The 22,828-nt window shown below is 48.3% G+C and overlaps 1 protein-coding gene across 1 annotated transcript in view; it reads right to left on the minus strand.

The window, feature by feature from the left end:
* GRIK4 (glutamate ionotropic receptor kainate type subunit 4) overlaps positions 1–22,828 on the minus strand; it is a gene marked incomplete at both ends in the record, with an annotated part of 310,907 nt that overhangs the window by 118,279 nt on the left and 169,800 nt on the right. The window contains one exon of the mRNA XM_079709251.1: positions 21,074–21,127. Within this exon, the coding sequence (XP_079565377.1) occupies positions 21,074–21,127 (54 nt within the window). The remainder of the gene's footprint in view (positions 1–21,073; positions 21,128–22,828) is intronic.

The raw sequence follows: 22,828 nt of genomic DNA on the forward strand, positions 1-22,828 counted from the left end.
GAGCTGGCAAAATAGAGTTAAAATTCATTTCAGAATACACAACTCGACCTTAAGAGCAGTGACTTCTGGTCTAACATTTGCAGCTACAAAATGAACACGGGTAGTCTAAGAGAGTAAAGGGATTACCCAACATCAACTAACTCTCTGCCTGAGAAGGGTTTTAATTACAAAGGGGCCTGGAGATTGGTGTGGGCTCCAGACTGAGCAACTAAACACTGACCTTGAGAATATGGGAGAGCCGAGGTTCACCCCACACCATGTCTGTTCAGCATGAAGACCCCCAGGAAGGAATACAAGCCAACAGCAGGTAGCAGGGGGGGGAGTATTTAGACATAAATGTAGCATAATTGAAGACATGAATGGCTAAGATGCATAGAGAAGTAGGCAGGTAAAGGCAGCCTCATGAACTTGGCTGACTTCGGCTGAGAGTGCTTCGGGAGCCTCAGTCACCTCTGGTCACCATCATCTGAGCCACAAATGCTTTACTGTCTTGCTCATTACTGTATCCCTAGTGCAGAGAAACTTAGTGAAACCAACAGCTGGTTCTTTGGCTTCATTAAATGATTAGGAGAATAATTGTGTTGGAGAGAGTGGGTATGAATTTAGAGTCACAACATTTTAAACCATACACTGTCTATTGGTATTTTGTCCTAGATTTTGTTCACTGAAATCCCAAAAGCCAATCTTTGCTTTTTATTTATTTTTTATTTTTTTGCGGTATGTGGGCCTCTCACTGTTGCGGCCCCTCTCGTTGCGGAGCACAGGCTCCGGATGCGCAGGCTCAGCGGCCATGGCTCACGGGCCCAGCCGCTCCGCGGCATGTGGGATCCTCCCGGACCGGGGCAGAACCCACGTCCCCTGCACCGGCAGGTGGACTCCCAACCACTGCGCCACCAGGGAAGACCCTGCTTTTAAATTTTTTAATCTCTTTATTCTAGTCTCTTTTCATTAGACAGGACTCCTTGTTATAAAATGGGGGAAATAACACTTCACAGTGTTGGCTGTGAGACTTAAAAGAGATAATACATAGGAAAGTGCTATGTAGATTGGAAATATGACATGAACTCCTTGAATTATTAGTACTATTAGTATAACGATAAAATAGCTCCAGGAAAGCATTTTGCATTCACTTTCAGGCATCATTAACAGGCAATGAGGCAGACGGGGTGGGGAGGGAGCCTCTGTCTTCCCTACAGATTGTGCCACGAAGGGAAGTCTCTCTGCTCTTTCTTGCATAAAATTCTCCCTCAGTTGGCCTGAGAACCTCAACAGCTCCCCTCCTGCCAGGGCCACAGGCAACCTGTAAAAGGTGCCATCCCGATGATGACTCTACAACCTGTGCAATCTCTTCGGATTCCGCTACCCGGACCCAGTTGGGGTCCTTTGCTCCAGAACTGGTTCGTATCCTTACGGTGATGTTTCCAGCAGTCTCTCCTGCTTCTCAGCTGCTTTCACCCAAGACTCAGCCTTTGATCTCCTCTGCTCCATGCTCAGCCCTGGCCCCTAACTTCTTGGGAGAGGAGACCAGCAGCCTGCTTTCACCAGAATCACAAGTTATTTATTAAACATCCATTTATCATTGAGAGTAATAACATGAACTTCTTCCATTGGCATGGCTTTACAAGGCGTATAAGGCACTGTCCTGTATCCCTCCTGTCCTCCCCAGCACACTTGGTGTGGACAGAACAGGCTTTATTCATATTCCCATTGGATGGGAGAAGAAACTGAAGTGCCTAGGAGTTGCCCGAAAGACAGACACGGGATTAAGATCCGGGTACCTGGCATCCAAGATCTGCACTTATAATTCCATTCCTCCCTACGGCTCACTCAGCACTAGGCTAGGTCACCAGGACACAGCATAAACTCAAATGCGTGAGCCCTTCACTGAGGTTGTTAATGATTGATGATACCTTTGAACTTTCTCACCCCGGGAGCACTGAGAGCACCAAAAGATTCCAATTTCTTAAGCCATGCTTAAGAAGCTGGAATGATGGAAGACATCCTCAAGACGACATCACTCCTACACTTGAACTTCTGATTGTTCCACCCCAATCTAATCCCCTCCCTGGGTTGCCTACCTGTGAATGTGACCGCTATTCACCCATCGTTCAGGCTAGGATCTGGACCTCATCCTCCACTTGTCCCATTCTCACACTCCCCATCTCATCCATGTATGCATGCATTGTCCCTGGAAACATCTTATCTCCTTAACATCTCTTGAATTTGTCCCCTGCTCTCCATCCCTGTCGCCTCTACCTCAATTCCTAGCTTCACCATCTTATTCTTGGACTACAAACGAATTTTGGGTTCCCCTCTTCCAGTCTTGCCTTTCTCCAGGTTTCTCCTTCATGCTACTGCTGGAGGGCTCTTTCTCAATGATCCAGTTGATCATGAATCCCTCTCCACCTCCCAATGCTGCTGACTGCACACAGGACCAAAGCAAACTCCTGGACCTATCTGTCTTTTCACGCTATGATTCCTGTCTACCCCTCTGCTCATTCTTCACCTTGACCTCCTCCATCATCCAAGAACTGGCCGCTGTCCTCACAGGTATACCTATCATCACTTAAAGATTTTTATCACATGAGTTTGTTCAAAGCAACTTCCCAAGGACTGGGTGCTATTGAAGGCAACTGTACTTACATTACCAGCATCTACCCTGGTGCAGAGCTTATGGAAAGAAGTCAAGGCTGGTGACTGAATGAATTTAGGAAGGGAACACCTGTCAGGCTCTTCCTCATCTTACCGCATGGGCAGCCTGGTCCTCTCTACTTTCAAGGCTCTCTCGTATGGCTAGAGCCATTCATTTTCCCTTGGGACCCAAGGTATGGTGGAGGCCAGGACCCAGACCCTTGTCTTATAAGTAGCCTCTTAGCCTTTCTCAGGAAAGCCCCAAACCCACCAGGAGTCCAGAATCTCCTGGGTACGCTCACATCCTCTCCCTCCCTCCAGGGACCTATTTATCTGCATCAAAGCCTGTGCTCTCAGCAGACTAGGTGATTGCTTTTTGTTTAATAGGTCTTTGAAGAAAGGAGCAGCTGGGAGGCTAATTCATACCTGTCAGTGAATTCCAATTAATGGGAGATCTGGCCCTAAAACTTCCAGCTCCCAGCTCTCCTGGATTCTTCTCCCTGCGTGTCTCCTATTCATTTATCTCCATGATCTGAGCATGTACAGCCCTCCCTCCCAGGAACCCTGTCCCGCCTCTGCTTTTCTTTTCCAACATGAGTCCACAAACAGGACTTCAAAAGCAGACTGTATTCTCTTGTTCAACACTCTGTTGCCTGTGCCTTACTCTGCATCTGTGCTTAGCAAGTGCTCATACATTCATTAAATGAATTCATGTTCACCAGCAAATGCCCATCAGGGTGGGACCACATTTACCAAGCCTTCTGTCATTTGCTCCCAGGAAGAAGGAAGACAGAGGCCAGGGGGCAGAACCCTCCCACCTCTACCCCAGCAGCTCTGTCTTCATTTTGTCTTTAGAAGACCCTTGCGCTGCTGGGACTAAATAAGTAGTTACTCACTATAAAGCCGAAACCCCAGTAGATCAAACGGACATGAGCAATGGTGGAGGCTTTGTGCTCTCCCCTTGGGCTGGGGGCACCACTGCTTTTCCGAAGGCCTGCTTCCTCTGTCAGGCCTTGATTCCTCACCTCTGAGGCCCCCTGCACTCAGGATCCACTGATCAGGCCTTCTGTCTACACGTCAGGTACTAAACCTCTCTCTTTCCAGGTGCCAACTCATTAGCCTCAGGCATGTAGAGACCCAAGGCACCCCCTCCCCATCTCAGCAGGGGTGCTAGGAGTTGTTGAGGAAGATGAGTGACACTGCCAGTCAGCAGCCTCGGCCTTCTCCCCATTTCGCAGCAGGGCCAGTGAGGGGCTCCTACAGGGGCTGGGCATCTCGCTGTCTACGACACACTCGAGATGACTCAGGAAGTATGTGACTAAGGCAGGACCGGCACCTGAGCCACCGGGCACTCAGACGGGTTCCCACAGCAGGAGGGAAATGTATGTAACAGGAGATTTTTCAGATCTTGGCCATTTTTGCCTCATTCTACAAAAAAAGCAAAACCAAAACAAACAAAAAAACCCCTATCCCTGTCAAGGTACATCTCCTTAGTGGCAAGGGGAGGCAAGTCCCAAACAGTGTTGAGCACAAGCGCCAGGGGCACAGAGAGGGGTGGCCCTTCTCTCAGAATGCCTGTCTATTTTCCCAAGCTGCGAGCTGCCTGCAAGCTGAGGCCTGAAAGGTGGGCAGGAGTCAGCAGGTGAGGAGGTGGAGCAGTTTCTAAGACAGAGAAAGGACAGCATGCATGGAGCCCCGAGGAGCAAGCGAGGCAGTGGCTCCGTGCGGGGCCCTGCAAGCCACCCCGTCAGGCTGGGGTGCTGGGCTACAGGGAAGGGTGCAGGTAGAGCCCAGAGGTCCGTTCAAAAGAGGTTGCTTTGGACTTTATCCTGGGGGTGATGGGGAGCTATTGCAGGGTTTTAAGCAAAGAGAGGTATCATTAAAAGTGGTTTTAGGGCTTCCCTGGTGGCGCAGTGGTTGAGAGCCCGCCTGCCTATGCAGGGGACACGGGTTCGTGCCCCAGTCCGGGAAGATCCCACATGCTATGGAGCGGCTGGGCCCGTGAGCCATGGCCGCTGAGCCTGCACGTCCGGAGCCTGTGCTCCGCAACGGGAGAGGCCACATCAGTGAGAGGCCCGAGTACTGCAAAAAAAAAAAAAAAAAAAAAAAAAAAAAGTGGTTTTAGAAAGATCTTAACTCTGGGCCAAGATAAAAATCCAGCTTTGAAGCTCACAGGAGAGGCGTCCACCATGTGGGTGATGGCTGGAGGCTTCAGCTGGATGGGCAGGTGTCATGCTTACCACTGGGCTATGAACGGGAGCTGTCAGCACCACACACACAGGGCCGGGGGAGCCTCAGATGGTGATTAATTGAGCGGTTGGTGCCTTTGACGCTGAGGGAAGCCTGATGCTGGGGACAGAGGAGCTGGATTGCTTAATAATAACAACAGCACTTGCTACTCCTAAGGATGCTTGTAATACAATCACACTTATAATGTAATAACAATAATAATAATACGATTTGCCGTAATGTCTTTTCTGCTCAGTTTCTTTACGCTTTCCAAACATTCATTACATCCCAAACACTTCTCAGCAGGGCCCAAATTCCTCAGTGCCAGGATCCCCTGAGGTAGCTGCAGCATCCCAAGGGGGCTCAGTTTCCCCTTTGCAGAGCGCCAAAGGCGTCGAGGGGCGTGCCCCGCCAGAGCCCCGCAGTGGGCCAGCAGAGGGAACCTGGGTCTACCATCTATATACTGTCAGGGGATGTACCATTTCCCGCCCTAAGAGACTCCAGGGCCTTCCTCCTGCTTCCCTGGCGACATCTCTCCTTGCCTCTCGGTTCACCAGGTGACTGGGGGGAGGGAGAGGGAGCAAATGCAATAAACGAATTCACATGATTAGTGCATGGAGTAGGCAGGATTCTAAGATGACTCCTGCCGGGATTCCATGCCCCCTCCTACCTCCTACACACAGTCCCTAGGAATGTGACTGTGATGAATTTGACTGCTGTGATTAGGTTATGCTGTACGGCACAGTTGCCTTTAAAAGAGGGAGATTATCCAGGCACACTAGCCCTTTAAAAACAGTTTTCTCTGGCTGCTTGCGGAAGAGGAAGTCAAAGAGATTCAAAGTATGAGAAGGCCTGGACTAGAGGGAGATTCTCTGTTGATGAAATGGAGACATCACAGAGGGCGTCATGGCCAAGAAAGGGATGAGATGGAGGGGATGGAGGGGTCATGGGCAAGGACTGGAGAGTGACCTCTGGATGATGAGAATGGTCCCTAGGCAAGAGCTCGGAAGAAAACAGAGATTCCAGTCCTGCAACCGACCACAAGGATATGAATTCTGCCAACAACAGGAATGAGCCCGGATGAGGGCCCTGAGTTCCTGATGAGAACGTGGCCGGCTGACACCTACATTTCAGCCTGAGCAGAGAGCCCAGCCGTGTGGTGCAGACATCTGACCTACAGAGCTGTGAGCCAGTCGCTGGTGAGCTTTAAGCTGCTAGCTTTGTAGTAGTCAGTTTCGCAGTAATAGCTAACTCAAACAGCACAGAAAAGCAACAAAGATCAGTTTGCTAAGGAGAAGATGTGGGTAGGGAGGCAAAGGCAAATTCTCCGCTGGACCACCTGTTGATTGAATGACCTCGGACGAAGCTTTCAGACTTCTCCGGGCCTTACTTCCCTGTTTGGTGGAACTGGAGCCTTGTAGTGATATTTTGAGGATTTCATATCTTGAACACAAATTTCCTAGTATGGTGTCTGGCACATCGCTGGAACTCAGGGGACAATGACGATTACAATACCAGGTTGTGGAAATGGGCAGATTTTTATGATCAGACTCTTGATTGTGGATTATTGGGAATTACTGGATCACTGGACAGAGGCGAGGCTGGGGCGTCGCTCACTGAATGAATGGGACTATCCGTGACGGAGGTCAAGGCCGGTCTCCCCTCTCCCAAAGCTCTATGAGGCGAAGGCGCGAGCAGTCAGAGGGGGACGTGTCCATTATGTTTCTAGAAATACTGAGTCAGCGTAGTCCCCAGAGTCTAGTTCTTATTTCAATTTGATTTATCTCCCAGGTGCAGTCTGGTGCAGCCCGTCAGCAACACACACACAGGCATGGATGTGGGAGAGAGAGAGAGAGAGAGAGAGAAAGGGAGAGAGAGAGAGTGTGTGTGTGTGTGTGTATGTGTGTGTGTGTGTGTGTGTGTCGTGGCAGATGCAAGGAATGAGCTTCAATTCTATTAAATGGATGATACGCAAATATCTCCAAACTTGGTTCTGGGAGTCCCGTGGGACCTATGTTCACTGTCACGCTGTTTGTCAAACTTGAGCAAAGGGGCTGACAGATAATTGGTTCCTCCGACGTCAGGGTTTCTCCACCTCCACCAGGGTTTCCACACCCCCTATTGAACACTCCTTCAGTTTCTACTGATTTTCCTGGCAATATTCATTCTGCTCTCATACCTCTTGCCACAGGCCATTAGGAATCAAGTGTATTTGGAAACTCCTGCCTCACCTTTAATAGCCAGGTCTCACTGTGAGGCCCAGGTGCTGGGCTCCTGGTCCCCAATCCAAGCCCTGGCTGGGATTCTCTCTTTAGGCCAGTGGTGCCCATCACCTTGAAGGGGAGAATGGTTGAAAGCTATTCAAGTGAGCCTGGAGTGACTCTGGCATTTATGACCGGCTACCACCACAAGAAAGGTGTCAACTTAGGTTCACTTGTGACTCCCATCTTCTTTCTTCACCTGCCTTACGCAGGACAGGGAAATTGGCAATTGGCTGCCTGTGTGGAGTGATGTGAAGGCTCTGAAGGTTTCTCCCCGCCTCAAAATACCTTCTTCACTAAATCTACAGTCTCCCATAGGATCCACTTCCTTGGTAAAGGCTTTGGTTAAAAAGCAAAGGTCGGGCTTCCCTGGTGGTGCAGTGGTTGAGAGTCCGCCTGCTGATGCAGGGGACACGGGTTCATGCCCCGGTCCGGGAAGATCCCACATGCCGCGGAGCGGCTGGGCCCGTGAACCATGGCCGTTGAGCCTGTGCGTCCGGAGCCTGTGCTCCGCCACGGGAGAGGCCACAACAGTGAGAGGCCCATGTACCACCAAAAAAAAAAAAAAAAAAAAGCAAAGGTCTAAGGCATTAAGCTGTGTGTTTAGAATATCCCCCTTCCCCCCACCCAACCTAGCTAACTACTAGTTCTTTAAGGCCACTGGGTGTGGCCTCGTCCAGCAAAAGCTTTATATGAGCTTGCCAGGCTCACAGATAATACTCTGTGAATATCTTCATCATCTTAACCCACTGATTTACAATCATCTGTTTGGGTTTGTCTGCCCTCCTACTCTGACCTCCTCAGAGAACGGACTTTTTCATTGTTGCCCCTGACACGCAGCCCAGTAAGTGCTCAATTAATGTTGACCAGTGAATGCACGAAATTTGGAGAGGAGACCTCTCCCCGCCACTCCTGACACTGTGAGAGCTGAGCAAGTCACTTTCCCGCTTCAGTTATTTTCCCTCAACTGTAAAATGACGAGATTCAGTTAGATGCTCTCAAAGACCCCTCCAAATTCAATGCTGTCATCAGACATTCACATATTGGCACGAACTGGATTTTCAGTTTGAGGAGGCCCGTCGTCCATCAGGGCTCTGAGGAGGTGGCCTGGATGTGGGACACAGGACAGCTCCTTCTGGGAAAGAGGGTGTGAGAGGACCAGACACTCACGAGCCAGGGGTGCTGCCCATGGGGGTGGGGTGGGGGGGAATAGGACTAGGACAGCAGGGGGCACGGGAGGGACAAGCCAACCAGACAAGGACACTAGAACCATCTGCTTCATGTGTCAGGAGAATCCATCCAGTCATTTACTACAGATTCATCCAATCCATAAAGTTGACAGAATTTAAGAGTTGAAAGGTCTTTGGAGATCCTTTAGTTTATCCCCAGGGGAGAAAGGTCTTGTCCAAGGTCACACGTGGTCAGTTAGTGGGACAGCCAAGACGAGCCCTTGGACCTGCCAATGCCAGCTTCTGATGCTGAAAAGTCCAGCAACTTTGCAGAGCGGACAGAACGTCATCTGACGGGAACCTTCCTCTGCCGGCCCTGGCTTCCCTCTCTCCATTACACGCCCCTGCTCCAACCATGGCAGGCACTGTGCTCTTTCTTTCTCAGGCCTACAATGCTTACCTCTGTGCACACGTCACCCTCCCACGATCCTTTCTAACCTTCCCTCAATAAACCATTCAAAGGAAGCCATATCTGCAAACCTCTCTCCCAGTTCCCAAAAAAGCACTAAATGCTCCCTCCTCTGGGCTTCTACACCTTGCCTTTATAGAGCTCTTCAAGCCACATCCTACTGCTGCTTGCATTCCCAGCACACAGTAGACGTGTGATAAAATGTTTGCTGAATAAGTGGAGTTGACTTTAAGCATTTTCCATAGGTAAGTCGCTTGATCATGACTAGCTAATCTTTTTTTTTTTTTGCGGTACGCGGGCCTCTCACTGTTGTGGCCTCTCCCGTTGCGGAGCACAGGCTCCGGACGCGCAGGCTCAGCGGCCATGGCTCACGGGCCCAGCCGCTCCGCGGCATGTGGGATCCTCCCGGACCGGGGCACAAACCCGCGTCCCCTGCATCGGCAGGCGGACTCTCAACCACTGCGCCACCAGGGAAGCCCGCTAATCATTTTTAATCCCATAACTTGGGCCAAGGGACTCCCAACTGTCAGCCAGTTTCCCCAAATGCAAATTCAGAAAATAATTTTCAGTCAATGCTCCCTGAATCTTTTTCCAGTTCTCTCTGCCATTTCCCCTGAATACATCCCCCTCTACCAACAGCCTAGTTCAGACAACAGACACAGGAGGGTTGGCAGCCAGAGAGCACAATTCTGGAGTAATAACTTCTCCTTAAGATGCTGTTGTACCCATGTACGCCCAGGAGACATCTGTCACTGCCAGATATGCCACCTCTCCGGGTTTGCATTTGGTAGCAGGGGTACCTGGGAAGCTCAGACAGACACATGGGGAGCTTTCACTCCATTACTCTTTTCCTAGTTGCACTAAAAACACATTCATTCACCAAAGTGTACTGTATTATGCAGAGTGATTCTCTTAAAAGGCACAATAAAGGTGAAATATGTAGATAGTCTTAATAATTTTACAATAAACTACACTTTAGAACCAATTGCTCTGGCACTAGAAAGTTGTCCGACTGACGGATTGTAGCTGTTGGCTAGCTGTGTGTGTGTGTGTGTGTGTGTGTGTGTGTGTGTTTGTGGTATGCTTTCAGTAAAAGACCGCAAGATATGAAAGAGGCTCACGCACCGTGGGAACCGTAGTTCTAACTACAATTAGGCGAGAGACCAATTATGAAATGTTTCTGCTAACAACTTTGGCGTTTTGGAAAGCTAGAGGCAGTAAACCAGGACACCAAGGTCTAAGCATGAACATACTCAACAGGGAAGTGAGAAAGAGGGGAGAAAAGGGAGTACTGTTTCCTAGCAGCCCCCTGAGGATTAGAAACCTTCCACGTTCCTCACACAATGATGTTATAGGAATTGCCATCCCCATTTTACAAAAGGGAAAACTGAGACTCCAGTAGGTTAACGTGCCATGTGTGCATCTCATGTATGGCAGGGCCCAGATTCAAACTCAAGTCCTCTCTGATCTGAGTCCCCGGCCGCCTCCTTTAAGCCATATTTCCATCCTCTGTGTCAACACAGCCATGAGGCTCACCAAACCTCACCGGCCAAGTCATGGGGACAGCGGAGAGGACTAGATAATTTCATAATGACCTTGAAAACCTGAAGTAGAGGTTTTGTTTCAAAGACCCTTGGGTTCTGGCTCCAGAAGTCTGGTACCAGGTGCTGGCTTGAAGAGGCCACTTGACCCAGGCTGACCCAGGCCTGGTGTGGCCAGTAAAGAAAGCAGCCCCAGGGGACAGGCCGCTCAGCACAATCAGCCAGACCGTGCTTGTACTCTTCCACCTCTTCCTACCTCTATGGTCAGTCTTGGTGCCAACCCTGGGCCTCAGGTTTCGACACCTCCCTCACCCATCTGAACCCCCTGAAAGATACAGGGGTATCTTAGATCCTGAATGAAACCACCCTTCCCGGTCTTGCACATACTTAATTTCCAATCTGTCCAGCCCAGAATGGAGGAAGGGCATTCCAGACCGAGTAGGTACCATGTGGGCTATGAAAATGCCAAGGCATCCTCGGGAAAGGGGTGAGGGCTGGGCCCAGCTCCTCCTGGCTAAGCTGTGGAACTTTACGCTCATGGGCTTAGTTGGGATGAGCTAATTCCTACTGGATGAAGGAGATGAGCCATCTCACCTGGCCAGCCCTCCTAGTCCAAGAACTCTATCATGTCATGAACTTCTCCATTCATTGACTCAATAAATATCTATTGAGCGCCTACTGTGTGCCAGTAGGTGCCTGGGGTACAGTGATGGACAAGTGATGGTCTTGCCTTTATGAAGTCCAAAGTCTGGTGGAGAGGTCAGATATAGAAGGAGGAATTCCCACGAGATGGATGCTACAAAATACAGAAGACAAGGTGCTGTGAGAGTGTGTAACAGCAGACTCAACACAGCGGGTGTCAGGGGAAAGTTCGTTGAGGAAGTGACATTTAAGGAAGACCGAAAAGATGAATAGGGTTGGGCTTCCCTGGTGGCGCAGTGGTTGAGAGTCCGCCTGCCGATGAAAGCTTACACCAAGCCAGCACTTGGCCCCTTCTCTCTAGATTCCCCAAGGGAAAAACTCTGAGATGCTGGTGCCTCTATACAAACAGCACAAATGGCCCACTACCCTCCAGCATGCTGGTGGTGGCATCAAGAGCATGGCGCTCTAGCCTTACCTGTGGCAGGAAAATGAAACGGTGGTCACCACATCCAGCGAGCCATGCTGCCTGCAATGCCGGTGGCAGCCCAGGTGGCCCACCGACCATACAGCCCCCTGCTTCCGGTGCCCATTTCCTACCTTTCCTTGACATTTCATGATTCTGGCCCTGACCCTGAATCTCCACACTTCTCCCTGCCAAGGCAGCAGCTCCCTCCTTTGGCACAGGGCTCATCTGTGCTCGCTGACAATACATTAGGGTGATTTTCTTTTCTTTATTAGGCAGTGACTACAGATCTCCCTGGGTTCATTAGTAGCTGGATAATCCTCCCAGATTTATTAGCTCAAATTGCACTTCCTCCTTCACCTCTTCTCTTCAGATGGCACCTCTGCTGTCCCAGCAGCCGACGGGGCTTTGCCCAAAGGCCCTTAATTCTTCACGTCCTTTATCCAAACCACCATCAGTCTTGCGGAACAACGGTTCCTGCAGCCAAAGCCGGAGGCTGACTGGAGGACAGAGACACCTTCCAGACTAAAGAGCGGAATGAGCACAGAGAATCTATACCTGTCCAGTGCAGTCCCCACCTGGAAGCGCCAGACAGGACCGTCAGGCCAGCAGCCCACCTGGGCAAGAGCATTCGAGGTGCAGACCCTTTTAGTTATAAGGGACCTGACGCCTTTATAACGAAGTGCGGATCTCCATGGACACGGTCAGTTAGCCTCTAAACAGACATGCCAGGGCTTGGGGTGCTAATTGCTTTTCCAGCATATGCCAAAGAGACGTATGATGATCATGAATCATTTAATAATGTGGCAGATATGGGTAGCCGATCAGCACACTCATTTCCTCTTCTCCCTGGACACATGCTACATGATGTTTCCCCATCTCACTTTCGGTAGGTGGGAGTATGTGACTAAATTCTCGCCAGTGGGATTGTGAGGGGAAATACTATGTGCCACTTCCTGGCCCCAAAAGCCCTCCTGTGTCTGATCCTTTATGTTTTTCCCCATTCCTGGCCTCTCAGAGGACACATTAGAAGCTAGAAGAAGCCTGCGCCCCCAGATGACCTTCTGGAAGGCTGCCTGATGATCAGGAACACACCTGGGGGACTTCAGTTGAGTGAGAAATATACATCTAATGTGTGAAGCCATGGGATTGGGGTTTATCTGTTAAAGCAGTTGGCATTGCCTACTGGATACAAAGTGTTATCCATTGCTATGTTTTAATTTTACCAAAATTTCTTGAGATGGATATTATTATTCACATTTTACATATGAGGAAACTGAGGCCCCCAAGAGCATCAGGGCGCACAGCTAGGAAGCTCCCGAACTGGGGATTTTCACCAGGTCTGATGGACTCAGGGACTAGTTTTTACACACCAGCTTCTTTCTCCCATTATAAAGCTTCTTAATCAGGACTCTCAACTTCAGCCATGTGGTCTTGCTTCTTACAGTTGGAAAACTCCAAATAGAAATAAGAAACACATCTGAACACTTCACACCATTAAGATGGCTATTATCATAAAAACAAAAAATAACAGGTTTTGGTAGGATGTGAAGGAACTCAAACCCTCATACCTGACTAGTGGGAATAAAAATGGTACGGCTAGAAAGGAGTGTGGCTGTTCCTAAAAAATTAAACATAGAATTACCATATGATCCAGGAATTTCACTACTAGATATATACCCAAGAGGATTGAAAGCAGGACTCAATCAGGTATTTGTTCACCTATGTTCATTGCAGCACTATTCATAATAGACAAAAGGAAGAAGCAGGGGGCTTCCCTGGTGGCGCAGTGGTTGAGAGTCCCCTGCCTGCCGATGCAGGGGACATGGGTTCGTGCCCCGGTCCGGGAAGATCCCACATGCCGTGGAGCGGCTGGGCCCATGAGCCATGGCTGCTGAGCCTGCGCATCCGGAGCCTGTGCTCTGCAACGGGAGAGGCCACGACAGTGAGAGGCCCGCGTACCGCAAAAAAAAAAAAAAAGGAAGAAGCAACATAAGTGTCCACATGATGGATGAAGAGATAAATAAAGTGTGGTATATACATAAAATGGATTATTATTCAGCCTTAAATAGGAAGGAAATTCTGACACACAGAGACCCCTGAAGACATTATGCTAGGTGAAGTAAGGCAGGCACCAGAGGACGAATATTATAATTTCGCTTATATGAAGCACTTAGAAGAGGCAAATTCATAGAGACAGAAAGCAGAATGGTGGCTGCCGGGGACCGGGAGGAGGAGGGATGGGGAGTGAGTGTTTAACGGGTATAAAGTTTCAGTTTGGGAGGGTGAAAAATGTTCTAGAGACGGATGGTGGTGACGGTTGTACAACAATGTGAGTATACTTATTGCTACTGAATGGTACACTTTTTAAAATGGTAAATTTTATGTATATTTACAACTATAAAAAAAAGAGTTAAGAAAAGAATGAAGTTCTGATACATGCTATAACATGGATGAACCTAGAAAACACGCTGAGTGAAATAAGCCAGAATCAAAAGGACAAATATTACGTGATTCCACTATTATGAAATATCTAGGATAGGCAAATTCATAGAGTCAGAAAACAGATTAGGAGTTATCAGGGCTGGCGGGGAGGGGGAATGGGAAATGAGTGCTTAATAGTTAAAGAGCTGGGGCTTCCCTGGTGGCGCAGTGGTTGGGAATCTGCCTGCCAGTGCAGGGGACACGGGTTTGAGCCCCGGTCCGGAAAGATCCCACAAGCCGCGGAGCGGCTAGGCCCGTGAGCCACAACTACTGAGCCTGCGCATCTGGAGCCTGTGCTCCGCAATGGGAGAGGCCGCGACAGTGAGAGGCCCACGCACCGCAATGATGAGTGGCCCCCGCTCGCCGCAACTGGAGAAAGCCCTCGCACAGAAACGAAGACCCAACACAGCCAAAAACAAATAAATAAATTAATTAATTTTAAAAAAATACCCTTCTTGGGCTTCCCTGGTGGCGCAGTCGTTGGGAATCCGCCTGCCAGTGCAGGGGACACGGGTTCATGCCCCGGTCCGGGAAGATCCCACATGCCGCAGAGCGGCTGGGCCCGTGAGCCATGGCTGCTGAGCCTGCGCGTCCGGAGCCTGTGCTCCGCAACGGGAGAGGCCACAACAGTGAGAGGCCCGCGTACCACAAAACAAACAAACAAACAAACAAAAAAATACCCTTCCTTATTAAAAAAAAAAAAGTTAAAGAGCTTCTGTTTGGGGTAATGAAAAAGTTTTAGAAATAGGTAGTGATGATGGTTGCACAACATTGTAAATGTAATTAATGCCACTTAATTGTAAACTTAAAAATGGTTAAAATGGCAAATCTTATGTTACATATATTTTACCACAATAAAAACGTTCAAAAAACAAAGAAAGCAACAAATCCGGATAAAGGCAGGAGCCAATTTTCGAGGTCACTCATGCATCTGTGTCCTTTGTGTCTTTGCAGAATAATTTTCTTGTTCACCTTGCTTTGTCCACCCTACTTTGGTCCACCCTACTTTGGCCTGGACTCTGGACCCCTTACCTTGGCCAACCACCTCCTTCTCGTTCCTCTCCAGATCCCTGCCCAGGTGCATATCCTGGTTCTCAATTTACCATAAAAGTTCTCATGATTTGGACCCCAGGAGCTGACCCTCTGGCTGGGTTCCCACCTTAGCCAGGTGCCTTCAGGTGACCCATTCCTACCTGTTGATCAGAGGTTTGTTCCCCTGATGGGACTGACCCCTGACCTATCAGAACCAGAAGCAGGGGCAAGAAGTTGTTTCACGGATCAAACCTCTGACATTAGCACAAACTACCCCAGATTCTATTTCGAAATAGATATATAAATAAAAGACCTGGATATTTGTTTGCTGTTTGCTATGACTGTCTGCTCTCAACAGCTACCAACTTCCTGTCTGTGACTTCTTCCTTTGTTCTGCAGCGAGTCTGTCCCTGTTCCTGGGTCTCTGCCCTCTTGCTGAAGTGTCTCGCACATTGGTCACACACCTCACTGAGCCTGGGCTCCCACTGGACCCCCAGACCTGGCTCTTCCCTGGACCTGTGGAGTTCCTCCCCGGCTCTTCCCATCATAGCTGCAGGATCCTCCCAGCCAGCCTCAGCTCTCCTGGCCCAACGTCTCCTTGCATCAGTCACCTCTGTCACTCAAAGCTCAAGGCTGGCACACTCACTCTCCCTGCTGGCCAGACCCCGATAGAAAGAAACTGTGCTTTCTAGAAGGTCAAAATGAATTGATGGTTTAGAAGTCTGATTCATGATGGCTATTTCTGTCCCAACTCTTGTGATGGATAATCAACTGATGGAGCCCAGAGCAGTCAAACAAACCCATTGATTACAGATGCCCTAAATCCATCTTAACACCTGGTGGGACAGAGGTATGAAGACCTGACCAATTACTCAGTAATTACTGATACCAGCAAACCCTACAGTGGTGATGCACAGTAACTGAACTACCTAGTTCTAGTCATTCTCTGGAAATCAATAAAATGGCATTTTAGGAGTCACTTTTATAGGCCATTAGAGGCTGGGCAGCAAAGTAAATATCTCCGGCTCTTCAGTACATGGGAAGCACAAATAGGACTTTTTAAAATAATACCTTCCCTTTACTAAACTTGTACTGTGAGTCAGTTTCTGTGTGGGTACTATCTACTGAGGCAGGTGTTATTAGTGTCCAACAGCTGATGAGGTCACTGAGGCTCAGAGAGATTGAGTAACTTGCACAGGATCACACAGCTGATCGCTAGTCAAACTGGAATTCTTAGTCATGTCTACGAATGCCAAAGCCCACACCTTTGTGCTAACTCTCAAAAAGCTAATCTGAGTGCCCGCTGCATCACTGTGGCAGAATTCAGAGAGATGGGACATGATGGGGATCCTTGAGGAATTCAGAGAAGAAATAAATAAAAATTAAAGTCTAGGTGGCACCTGTATTTGGGGAAAGGGACTGGAGAAGCACAGAGGCTCACTTATGAACCTCTACATAAAGCCCCTAATGCTCTGGCCCAAGACTCCAACAGCAACTGGGCAGAAAGAATGGACTTAAAAATAGTTTTTTTACTCCTCATAGAGGTCTGTCCCTTTCAGAGAGCCAAGGCACTAATGAGAAGCATCCAGCATATTCTCTCACTGACTGATTTTTGCAACAGCTTTGCTTCTATTTTCTTGGCTATTACTCAGCCATCATCATTCATGCAGTTACTTTTCTGATTTCCTCTTGCAAACTTACAAACCGTGTGAATCCTGTTAATTCCAAGTTGAAAGAACTCTCTGACTGAGGCACGCTCCCAAAGCTCATCTCATTCTGTGCCCACCCAAGAAGGACAAAAGCTCTTTGAAAGCTGAAAGTATCGGAGTGTTACCAAAAAAATACAGTGCCTTAGCATACGGTATTTGGTCTTCTCTTTCTGGCTTACTTCACTCTGTATGACAGGCTCTAGGTCCATCCACCTCACTACAAATAACTCAATTTCGTTCCTTTTTATGGCTGAGTAATGTTCCATTGTATGTATGTGCCACACCTTTATCCATTCATCTGTTGATGGACATTTAGGTTGCTTCCATGTCCTGGCTATTGTAAATAGTGCTGCAATGAACATTGTGATACACGTATCTTTTTGAATTATGGTTTTCTCAGGGTATATGTCTCGTAGTGGGATTGCTGGGTCATATGGTAGTTCTATTTTTAGTTTTATAAGGAACCTCCATACTGTTCTCCACAGTGGTTGTATCAATTTACATTCCCACCAACAGTGCAGGAGGGTTCCCTTTTCACCACACTCTTTCCAGCATTTATTGTTTCTAGATTTTTTGATAATGGCCATTCTGACCAGTGTGAGGTGATACCTCATTGTAGTGTTGATTTGCATATCTCTAATAATTAGTGATGTTGAGCATCTTTTCATGTGCCTCTTGGCCATCTGTAATGGGATCTAAAAAAAAAATGGTACTGATGAACCTAGTGGCAGGGCAGGACATAGACATAGAGAATGGACTTGAGGACACGGGGTGGGAGGGGGAAGCTGGGGCAAAGTGAGAGTATCATCGACATATATACGCTACCAACTGTAAAATAGATAGCTGGTGGGAAGCAGCCTCATAGCACAGGGAGATCAGCTCGGTGCTTTGTGATGACCTAGAGGGGTGGGATAGGGAGGGTGGGAGGGAGACACAAGATGGAGGGGATATGGGGATATATGTATGCATATGGCTGATTCACTTTGTTGTACAACCAAAACTAACACAGTATTGTGAAGCAATTATACTCCAATAAAGATCTATTAAAAAAAATACAGTGCCTTCAAAACATATAGTACTTGGCAATTTATAATGCAGTTTTCTTTATCCTCACAACAACCCCGTGAGATTTTATTATCCCCACTTTACAAAGGAGAAAGCTGGGGCTCAGAGAGTCAGCGTGACTCCCCCAAAGTCACACAGTGAGTATAAGGCAGAGTGACCCAGGTCTCCCGACTTCACAGGCCAGTGCTTTCTCCACAAGATTCATCACCACAATCATTATTACCGTGTTTGAGAGGAGGGAGTGGTGGGTTGCAGCGCGGGTGACACTTTCTTAAACATCTCCAGGCCAAGCAACCGCGTATCAATCTCATTACCGTCCTGGGAACTTATCTTCCAAAAGACTAGCCTCCTTCACTCTGCAAAGACACCCCCGTGACTCCTTGATGTCCCGCTCCTTCCTCCTCTGCTGCCCTGGCTCACTGACATGGGGGGTGTCCCTGGCAGGTGGGCACAAGGCAGGTGGCCCCTGGCTTGCCTTTTCCCCCTCCTCCCCTCTACTTCCCAGGCTCCCCAGATGGAACACAATTGGAGTTTCATCTCTCTCTATTCTTCTGCTAACTTGCTGGGCTCCCCCAGATGCCTCCTTACTTAGGCAAATGCTTTTGCATTGCTCTGGGAATAGTCTAATCCTTTTCTACCCTTTTCCATGTTAATGCTGTGATTTACAGCAGCAGTGTTAGAGAGGAAAAAATAAATAAATAAGCAAACAAAGAAGTTCCTCGTGCTTTACATTTTGAGGGGTAGTGACTGGGAGGGGGCGTGAGGGGGACTTCTGGGACTCTAGCAATGGGCTATTTCTGGATCAGGGTGCTGCTGACACAGGTGTGCTCACCTGGAGAATGTTCATTCAGCTGTGCACATAGGATTTGTGTGGCCTTCTATATGTATGCTAGACCTCAGTGGAAAAATTCTAACAACGGAACAGGCAGGTTTGTGGTGGGGCAAGCCGGCCATGGAGGGAGTCCCTACACCAGAAAAGCAGCTACACTGGATTCTTCGAGGGGCCTTTCAACCCTGAAAGCAAAGGCCTGTAGGATGCTGCAGGGGGAACAATTCCACAGCAGCCCAAAGAAAGGGCTGTTCACGATACTACAGCTGGAAAAGGACAGGGACCACAGAATCCCAGCTCGTCTCTTTGGGCAGGGCATCTCCTCAACCTCGCAGGACATTTCAGGAGACCTGGCCCTTAAATCCCAGAAGGGACACTGCACAATCACCTAGGTTATCCTACCACAAAGAAAGGCTTAACTTCTAGGTAACCTTTTTTTTTTTTTTTGTGGTACGCGGGCCTCTCACTGTTGTGGCCTCTCCCGCTGCGGAGCACAGGCTCCGGACGCGCAGGATCAGCGGCCATGGCTCACGGGCCCAGCCGCTCCGCGGCATGTGGGATCTTCCCGGACCAGGGCACGAACCCACGTCTCCTGCATCAGCAGGCGGACTCCCAACCACTGCGCCACCAGGGAAGCCCCTAGGTAACCTTTTTCACTGTAAGATTCAAGAGTCATAACGGTGAGGTTGAATTCTGCCCCCTAAGCACAGCAAGGATCTTGCATTGATACCTGCCTTACATCTTTTAAGTAGGTTACTTTCATGAATGGCTACAAATAGACAAATGAATAATAATTAACTGGCACGCCCATTCCTGGAGCAGTCCATACGTTTGAAGTCCCTCAAATCTCCAGGTATGTGAATATGCTGTTCCTCATGCCCGAATGTTCTTCCCTTCTTTGTCTAGGAAAAAGTCTACCTGTCTTTCAGGGTGTAGCTTAAAGGCCCCGTCTTCTGTGAAGCACTTCCTGCCTGCTCCAGGTAGAGCAAGTGACCCCTGCTCTAGGGTCTAAAGCATTTTGTGTACACGTCTCATAGAATTTGCCACTATGCAATAGGACAGGTACCTTGCAATAGGTTTTTCCTGGGCCGGCTTGGTTTCTTATTCCCATTTTAATCCCGAATGCCTGGCCTGGCTCCTGTTTCATCAAAGCACGTCTGGATGAAGGAGCTACTGAAATGATCTGGATATCTCGTGCATTTATACAATAGATAAGGGCATAAAATAATTAAACCTCTTCTCTGAATGACTGTTTATAACAGCTTTATCTGTAATAGCCAAAAACTGGAAACTGTGTCTCTCCATAGGTGGATAGTTAAGGAAACTGGTACATCCACACCAAGAAATATAACTTGGCAATAATAAAGGGCAAACTATTGATTTATGCAACACCTTTGATGGATCTTGAGGGCAGTACTCTGAGTGAAAAAAGTTAACCTCCAAGGTCATTTACTCATGATTCCATTTATATAAAATTAGAAAATTTAGAAATAGAGAATAGGTTAGCAGTTGCTAGAGGTTAGAGATGGTGGGAAGAAGGGAAGTGGGTGTGACTATAAAATGGGAGCTTGAGGGAGATCTTTGTGGTAATGAAATAGTTTTGTATCCTGATTGCAGTAGGAGTTACACACATCTACACACGTCTTAATAGCTTTGATAGTTTGATATCCTGGTTTTGATATTTACTGTAATAACGTAAGATTTAACCATGAGAGAAAAATGGGTTAAAGGTACATGGTACCTCTCTGTATTATCTTTGCAGCTTCCTGTGAATCTATAATAATCTCAAAACAAGAAGTTATAATTTTTTTAAACCTGTTCTCTGAGGTTCTTTCTACTCTCTGAGTGTGTCTATACTTCACAACAACCTTTCACATCTCTTAATGTTTTACAATTTCAAAATACTTACACGCAGATTAAATTACATCATTTCAAAATGATGGCAACTCCATAACATAGCTGTCCTTATGCCCATTTTATAGATAAGGAAACCAAGGCTCAGTGCTTGTTGAAGGGTACACAGTTGGTACATGACAAAAATAGTGCTCCAACCTGACTCAATAAAATTTCTACAGAACTGTCTTCTCAGCTGCAAAACAAGGGGATTTGGCAAAAATGGCCTCTGGAGGTGTATCCAGTTATAACACCTTTGTACATAGGACATGCATACTTTTTGTGCTCTAGCTTTCCTACTTCTGAGGCAGCCAGCATAAGGGTCTGGCACTGTAGAGACTGGACTGCAGGCCAGTAACTGGACCTATAGAGGAGAGCATCCATCAGAGGGCTCAGTGCTATGTTGCTGGTGGCATCTGAATGGAGGCATTAGATTCCCCAAATTTCCATTCTCTCCAGGCTAAGAATTGTTGGGATGAGAATCCCAGTGGCTCCTGGGTTTCCATGTCTCTCAGATGCCCTGCCTCTCTGGCTGGCTTCTGCTCCTGTTCCATTTTCCCTACTTCCCATCTCCCGGGCTTCATTCCGTCACACCCCACTGACCCTAATTAATGATACTCTCTATGCCAAGGAGGTGAGCTGTGAAAACGTCTTACCAGATTAGTGAAGATGTATGTGTAATAGGCTGACACCATCCCTAGTTCCGCTGCCTGCAAAGGGAAGAGAAGGAGATTAGAGAGGAAAATAAAAACCCGCTGGAAGTGCATGAGCTGGGAGGGCTCCAAGTGTCCGCCCTTGGTCTGGCCCACTACCCTTCAGCACCAGCAGTGTAGAACATCTTGATTGTTTCTCACATTGCCCTCGACCTTGGAGGATGGAGCACAGAAACCCTGGCCTCTAGAGTAGGGTCCCTCCTCCTCCACCCCACACCCCACCCCTGCAATGACACTCCTAGTAGCTGATCTTCTCAGGTAAAACACATTCCCATGGATATAACTGGGTATTCTGGAAACCAAAGTGACTTTACAGGAAATGAAACAAATAATAAAACAGACTATCATAATTATCCCCACAACCATTAACAATACCAATGGCTAACACTCACTCACTGCTCAGTCTGCACCAAGCACTAGAAAGCATTTTACTTGGGTTAAGTTGATGAGGTAGGCACTGTTACTCCTTCACCACCCCCACTGACAGCTGAGGAAACTGAAGCACTAAAGGCTGTGCAACTTGTCCAGAAGATCACACGTCTCATAAATGGAAAAGGTGAAATTAAAGCCAGGCAGCCTAATACTCCCCTTGAAGGGCTATGATATTGATGGAACTACTGACACACTTCTCTTAGGGGCCGAGGCATAGATAGGAGAGAGTCTATGGGTTGTAGGCAGTTCCGGAATTAACTCCACCCCTAGCGGGATGAGAGTGAGTGAGACTCATAAGTGTATTGAATCTGCAGTAATGTTGGAAACAGGTGAATCATCTGCAAACTTTGGTCCTTTATTTGCAGTGAGGAACAAGTTGCCTGGGACATGCCCTTGGTCACAGCGCAACAGCAAGTCTCAGCCCACGGTTGAGAGCTGTGACTTCAGAAGGGCCTCTTTTTGTCTGATCTTTGTAGCCATCATAAATACCCCTAAGCAACCTTCCCTGTCGGCGTGCCTGGCTTGGAGTGTGACAGGTGCTATAGACGCTGACAAGGAGATCATGGAAATAATGAGACCAGCTGTCCCCAGGGCCCTCATCCCTCCTGACCGTCGGTTAGATCTGCATCATGTAGCCCACAGCCCTGGGCCCCTGGGAAACTGTTTTTGTCATGACTACTGAGGTGCATGGGGGAAAAAAACAAGGCCAGGGATGATTAAATTTTCCCCTTACATTGTGTCGATCCCCCAAGGAACTCCAATAACTTTGTGAGCATTCTCACAGGAACCTTCACAGGCTCCTTGAAGGAGAGGCCAGGGTAATTATATCCGTGCCATTCCAATGGGAAACAAATGCCTGGGGTGAGATTACATGGGGGGGGGTCATGATAGAGCCCAAGGACCCTGACGGGAGGCTCTTCCTTCTTCTAGCAAAGCTACATTGCCTCCTCCACTTCCAAGAAAATGGTGGGGCACGATGCTCACCTCCATCCCTTCCCTCCCCCACCGCTGTCCGTATAATAATGCCCTTGCCTCTCACCACTGCCTAGGCCAGCGAGAGCCCTCGGGGTTACAGGGATGGGCTGGGGGCAGGGGGCTGGGAGAGGGTACCGTCAGATGGTTAAAACCCACTTTGTGAAATCTGCTGTCCTAAAAATAAGAGACAAGAGATCCTTGGTTTTTAAGACCTGAATTCTGGGTAAACATGGAGTTCGTTGCCAGAACAGCCGCTCAATAAAGTAGGGGATTACTCTGGAAATCTTCCTG

Source organism: Hyperoodon ampullatus (genome assembly GCF_949752795.1).
Source record: "Hyperoodon ampullatus genome assembly, chromosome: 7".
In the NCBI taxonomy this organism is placed as follows: Eukaryota; Metazoa; Chordata; class Mammalia; order Artiodactyla; family Ziphiidae; genus Hyperoodon; species Hyperoodon ampullatus.